At 60.2% G+C, this 6,575-nt stretch overlaps 1 protein-coding gene across 1 annotated transcript in view; it reads right to left on the reverse strand.

Annotated features, from left to right (window-relative positions):
• Positions 1-230: 230 nt before the first annotated feature.
• Positions 231-6,575, reverse strand: part of mcm7 (minichromosome maintenance complex component 7) — a 50,272-nt gene continuing 43,927 nt past the window's right edge. Inside the window, exons 11-12 of the mRNA XM_085977022.1 lie at positions 3,966-4,099; positions 231-1,669 (exon numbers count right to left, since the gene is read on the reverse strand). Coding sequence (XP_085833148.1) covers positions 1,462-1,669; positions 3,966-4,099 — 342 coding nt within the window. The 3' untranslated portion in view covers positions 231-1,461. The remainder of the gene's footprint in view (positions 1,670-3,965; positions 4,100-6,575) is intronic.

Here is a 6,575-nt window from a genome sequence, read left to right on the forward strand (position 1 = left end):
CATTAAATATATTCAAGAAGGAGTTCCTCCTGTTTGTGTACAATAGGCTCGAGGTGCTGAATGGCCTCCTCCTGTTCCTGTATAATAGGCTCGAGGGGCAGAATGGCCTCCTCCTGTTCCGGTATAATAGGCTCGAGGTGCTGAATGGCCTCCTCCTGTTCCGATGAACTGGGTGTGTAACTATTCAGCAGGTTGTGCCAGCGAGTTGAGAAAAAACATTTGACAAAGGAAAAGGTACAAATAGATTTTATTAACTAATTCCGATCACCAACTGATCTCCTGTATTGAACGTGAATACACCGCACTGCTATAGGACAATAAAAAACACACTTAAGCTCGCTAAAGAGAGGGCACTGGTCATTGCTGGCCAGAGAGGGGGCACTGGTCATCGCTGGCCAGAGAGGGGGCACTGGTCATCGCTGGCCAGAGAGGGGGCACTGGTCATCGCTGGCCAGAGAGGGGGCACTGGTCATCGCTGGCCAGAGAGAGGGCACTGGTCATCGCTGGCCAGAGAGAGGGCACTGGTCATCGCTGGCCAGAGAGAGGGCACTGGTCATCGCTGGCCAGAGAGAGGGCACTGGTCATCGCTGGCCAGAGGGCACTGGTCATCGCTGGCCAGAGAGAGGGCACTGGTCATCGCTGGCCAGGGAGAGGGCACTGGTCATCGCTGGCCAGGGAGAGGGCACTGGTCATCGCTGGCCAGAGGGCACTGGTCATCGCTGGCCAGAGAGAGGGCACTGGTCATCGCTGGCCAGAGAGGGGGCACTGGTCATCGCTGGCCAGAGAGGGGGCACTGGTCATCGCTGGCCAGAGAGGGGGCACTGGTCATCGCTGGCCAGAGAGGGGGCACTGGTCATCGCTGGCCAGAGAGGGGGCACTGGTCATCGCTGGCCAGAGAGAGGGCACTGGTCATCGCTGGCCAGAGAGAGGGCACTGGTCATCGCTGGCCAGAGAGAGGGCACTGGTCATCGCTGGCCAGAGAGAGGGCACTGGTCATCGCTGGCCAGAGAGAGGGCACTGGTCATCGCTGGCCAGAGGGCACTGGTCATCGCTGGCCAGAGAGAGGGCACTGGTCATCGCTGGCCAGGGAGAGGGCACTGGTCATCGCTGGCCAGGGAGAGGGCACTGGTCATCGCTGGCCAGAGGGCACTGGTCATCGCTGGCCAGAGAGAGGGCACTGGTCATCGCTGGCCAGAGAGGGGGCACTGGTCATCGCTGGCCAGAGAGGGGGCACTGGTCATCGCTGGCCAGGGAGAGGGCACTGGTCATCGCTGGCCAGGGAGGGGGCACTGGTCATCGCTGGCCAGAGAGGGGGCACTGGTCACTGCTTGCCAGAGAAGGCACTGTTCATTGATGTCTAGAGAGCATTTGAGAAGCACAGAATCGATGCCTCGATGAGACAATCTGAAACGGGTCAGTGTCCACTGGCACTAACTGGCCCCTACGTCGCCGGGGCTGTGCTCACACAAAGGTGATCTTGGTGCGGGCCTGGTTCACTTGCCAGATGTTGAGCTCCTCGTATTCCTCCAGTGCAGCCTCAACCTGTGCTGGCGTGAATCCCTTCGAAACACATCGCTGCTCAGCCTCAGAGTACTTAACCTCACGCACTGCCATGTCCGCAATCATCTCTCGAATCGTGGCAAAGATCACGTCCGCAGGGCGCTGGACTCTGAAACCACAGAACTGACATCAACTACAGCACATGGCGAACACACACAGCAGGAAACGAGAGAGAGAGAGAGAGAGAGACACGGCGAGAGAGAGAGACACGGCGAGAGAGAGAGACACGGCGAGAGAGAGAGACACGGCGAGAGAGAGAGACACGGCGAGAGAGAGAGACACGGCGAGAGAGAGAGACACGGCGAGAGAGAGAGACACGGCGAGAGAGAGAGACACGGCGAGAGAGAGAGACACGGCGAGAGAGAGAGACACGGCGAGAGAGAGAGACACGGCGAGAGAGAGAGACACGGCGAGAGAGAGAGACACGGCGAGAGAGAGACACGGCGAGAGAGAGACACGGCGAGAGAGAGACACGGCGAGAGAGAGACACGGCGAGAGAGAGACACAGCGAGAGAGAGACACAGCGAGAGAGAGACACAGCGAGAGAGAGACACAGCGAGAGAGAGACACAGCGAGAGAGAGACACAGCGAGAGAGAGACACAGCGAGAGAGAGACACAGCGAGAGAGACACAGCGAGAGAGAGACACAGCGAGAGAGAGACACAGCGAGAGAGAGACACAGCGAGAGAGAGACACAGCGAGAGAGAGACACAGCGAGAGAGAGACACAGCGAGAGAGACACAGCGAGAGAGAGACACAGCGAGAGAGAGACACAGCGAGAGAGAGACACAGCGAGAGAGAGAGACACAGCGAGAGAGAGAGACACAGCGAGAGAGAGAGACACAGCGAGAGAGAGAGACACAGCGAGAGAGAGACACAGCGAGAGAGAGAGACACAGCGAGAGAGAGAGACACAGCGAGAGAGAGAGACACAGCGAGAGAGAGACACAGCGAGAGAGAGACACAGCGAGAGAGAGACACAGCGAGAGAGAGACACAGCGAGAGAGAGACACAGCGAGAGAGAGACACAGCGAGAGAGAGACACAGCGAGAGAGAGACACAGCGAGAGAGAGACACAGCGAGAGAGAGACACAGCGAGAGAGAGACACAGCGAGAGAGAGACACAGCGAGAGAGAGACACAGCGAGAGAGAGACACAGCGAGAGAGAGACACAGCGAGAGAGAGACACAGCGAGAGAGAGACACAGCGAGAGAGAGACACAGCGAGAGAGAGACACAGCGAGAGAGAGACACAGCGAGAGAGAGACACAGCGAGAGAGAGACACAGCGAGAGAGAGACACAGCGAGAGAGAGACACAGCGAGAGAGAGACACAGCGAGAGAGAGACACAGCGAGAGAGAGACACAGCGAGAGAGAGACACAGCGAGAGAGAGACACAGCGAGAGAGAGACACAGCGAGAGAGAGACACAGCGAGAGAGAGACACAGCGAGAGAGAGACACAGCGAGAGAGAGACACAGCGAGAGAGAGACACAGCGAGAGAGAGACACAGCGAGAGAGAGACACAGCGAGAGAGAGACACAGCGAGAGAGAGACACAGCGAGAGAGAGACACAGCGAGAGAGAGACACAGCGAGAGAGAGACACAGCGAGAGAGAGACACAGCGAGAGAGAGACACAGCGAGAGAGAGACACAGCGAGAGAGAGACACAGCGAGAGAGAGACACAGCGAGAGAGAGACACAGCGAGAGAGAGACACAGCGAGAGAGAGACACAGCGAGAGAGAGACACAGCGAGAGAGAGACACAGCGAGAGAGAGACACAGCGAGAGAGAGACACAGCGAGAGAGAGACACAGCGAGAGAGAGACACAGCGAGAGAGAGACACAGCGAGAGAGAGACACAGCGAGAGAGAGACACAGCGAGAGAGAGACACAGCGAGAGAGAGACACAGCGAGAGACACAGCGAGAGAGAGACACAGCGAGAGAGAGACACAGCGAGAGAGAGACACAGCGAGAGAGAGACACAGCGAGAGATAGACAGAGCGTGAGCTCGGGGGGGGGGGAAAAAGAGAGAGACACAGCGAGAGAGAGACAGAGCGTGAGCTCGGGGGGAGGGGGGGGAAAAGAGAGAGAGGAGGAGAGAAGAGGGTCACACACTGGGGCAGACAGCCAGCAACCCCACAAAAAATACTCCCCACAGGACAGGGGGTCACACAGTGGGAAAGAAATGAGGCGGGAGGAGAAACGAGGGAGACAGATAGAGAGAGAGACAGGTCAGTTTAATGAGCAGAGATCTGAGCGTATTGCTAAGTATGACCCCATCAGCATCAACAGCAACCATGGGGACCACTCTGACAAAACCTGGTGCGCACCCACCAGCTGTCCTGCTCCGGAACGCTATTCCATCCTACAGTTGCGGGTCACACTCCTAGCTGGGAATTCTCACCTGGTGGTTTGGCCACGGTCTCCGAGCAGAGAGTCCTTCGACATCTCCATCAGTCTCATTGCTTCATTCACATCTTCCTTCTCCACAGTGTCAACCAGGCGAAGCCGAGCCTGCGGAGACAGGAACATCATCCGTCAGAGGAGACTGGGAACAGGGCGGGGGGGGGACGGAGGAAGAGACCTAGGAACAGGGTGGGAGAACCGGGAACAGGGCAGGGGGACCGAGGGAGAGACCGGGAACAGGGCGGGGGGGACAATGCCGGGGATGTGCAGGGAGAAGGCGACACTCGCGAGAGGGCTCCTTCATCCCCGGCACACACTGCTTGGTGCTCTCAGTACAATGTGTTTCACCCCACAAGGCTCGGGCGCTTTCCGTGTTCTGGGCTCGAAGCCTCAAACCACTTCCCCCGCAGTGTGCGCAAACCCGGTCTCAACAATCCTTCAGTTAACCAGCTGCTGCCATTCAGTCGCCACACTGGTGTCTCAGAATCACAAGCCGCCAGGATCCAAGCTCATTACAACAACCTGCTCCACCCCACTCAACACATGCGCCTTCTGCCACACCCACTTCTGTAACTGCTTCTCTAGTCACAAGAATGCACGACCAGAATGATTGCACGAGCAACAGATAGCTCATTCTAAAAGCCGGCAGAGGCACAAAGGCCTCCTGCTTCGCTGTCAGACTCTCTGGTTCTGTAACAATCTAGTTGCAGGGAGCACTGAAGACCAGGCGTTCCCTCTGCAGTCCCAACGCAATCCTCCAGGGTATCGCCGCAGTCTCACGCCAGCACTGTCAGACAGAGACAAGTGCAATGCCCTCTGGGATGCCCAGCAATTGCCCAAGTCTCCGCCTCTCAACACTGGCCCGTCTGGAACAGGCATTCACCTAAAGACAGGGTAGAGGGGAGAGGGAGGGGCCAGAGAGCGTGGTGTGGGGGGGGGGGCCCAGAGAGTGAGGTGTTGTGGGGGGGGGAGGGGCCAGAGAGCGAGGGTGTGGGTGGTGGGAGGGGCCAGAGAGCGAGGTGTGTGGGGGGGAGGGGCCAGAGAGCGTGGTGTTGGGGGGGCCCAGAGAGCGAGGTGTGGGTGGGGGGGGGCCCCCCAGAGAGCGAGGGTGTGGGGGGGGGGGGGGCCCCCCCCCCCCCAGAGAGTGAGGTGTGTGTTTGGGGGTGGGTGGGGCCAAAGAGCGAGGTGTGGGTGGGAGGGGCCAGAGAGCGAGGTGTGTGGGGGGGAGGGGCCAGAGAGCGAGGTGTGGGGGGGGGAGGGGCCAGAGAGCGTGGTGTGGGCGTGGGGCCCCAGAAAGGCGAGGTGGTGGGTGGGGGGGCCCCCCCAGAGAGCGAGGGTAGTGGGGGGGGGGCCCCCCAGAGAGCAAGGTGTGGGGGGGGGGGAGGGGCCCAGAGAGCAAGGTGCAGGGGGGGGGGGGGGGGAGGGGCCCAGAGAGGGAGGTGTTTGGGGGGGGCCAGAGGAGCGAGGGTGTGGGGGGGGGGGGGAGGAGAGGGGCCAGAGAGCAAGGTGTGGGGGGGGGGGGGGGGAGAGAGGGGCCAGAGAGCGAGGTGTGGGGGGGGGGTGGGGGGGGGGAGAGAGGGGCCCAGAGAGCAAGGTGCAGGGGGGGGGGCCCCAGAGAGCAAGGTGCGGGGGGGGCCCAAAAGAGCGAGGGTGTGGGGGGGGGCGCGGTGGAAGAAGAGTGGCAGAGAGCGCAAGATATACCTGTTTTATACACTGTATGAATAGAACTGCGTTTATGTGCTGAACCATAAATGTATTTTGATGCTTTGGCAACATAAGATGTAACTTATCATGCCAATAAAGCGATTTAAATTGTAAAATTGTAAATTGTGTTGGGGGGGGGGGCCAGAGAGCGATGGTGTGTGTGAGGGGGGGGGTGGGGGCCAGAGAGCGAAGTGTGTGGGGGGGGGGGGGGCAGAGAGCGAGGTGTGTGGGGGGGCCAGAGAGCGAGGTGTTGGGGGGGGGGGGGGGGGCCAGAGAGAGAGGTGTTGGGGGGGGGGGGGGCCCCAGAGAGCGAGGTGTGGGGGGGGGGTGCGGCCAGAAAGCGATGTTTGGGCAGGATGGGCCAGAGAGTGATGTTTGGGCGGGAGGGGGCCAGAGAGGCGAGGTGTTGGGGGGGGGGGGCAATAGAGCGAGGGGTGTGTTGGGGGGGGGGGGGGGGCGCCAGAGAGCGATGTTTGGGGCGGGAGGGGGCCAGAGAGCGAGGTGTTGGGGGGGGGGGGGGGCAGGAGAGCGAGGTGTGTTGGGGGGGGGGGGGGGGGCCCCAGAGAGCGATGTTTGGGCAGGAGGGGCCAGAGAGCGATGTTTGGGCAGGAGGGGCCAGAGAGCGAGGTGTGGGGGGGGGGGGGGCAAAGAGCGCAAGTTTGTGGGTATCAGCCTGGTGAATCTTCGCTGCACTCCTTCCAGGGCAAGAACATCCTTCCTCAGATAAGGCGACCAAAACTGCACACAATACAAAGTTACCAGGAAGGGGCACTGAAGTGGGGTAGTGCAAAGGGCTAGAGTGAGAAGGGGAGGTGGGGGTGTGGAGGCGAGTCAGTGGGGCTGATCTCTGATGGGTTTAGAGCTTTGCCTTCTTCCCTAAGCTTCTTCTGTTCTGACCAGGAGA

Source organism: Somniosus microcephalus, unplaced genomic scaffold (genome assembly GCF_052327205.1).
Source record: "Somniosus microcephalus isolate GS21.2 unplaced genomic scaffold, FLI_Smic_1.0 unresolved_chr4, whole genome shotgun sequence".
NCBI classification, from domain to species: Eukaryota; Metazoa; Chordata; class Chondrichthyes; order Squaliformes; family Somniosidae; genus Somniosus; species Somniosus microcephalus.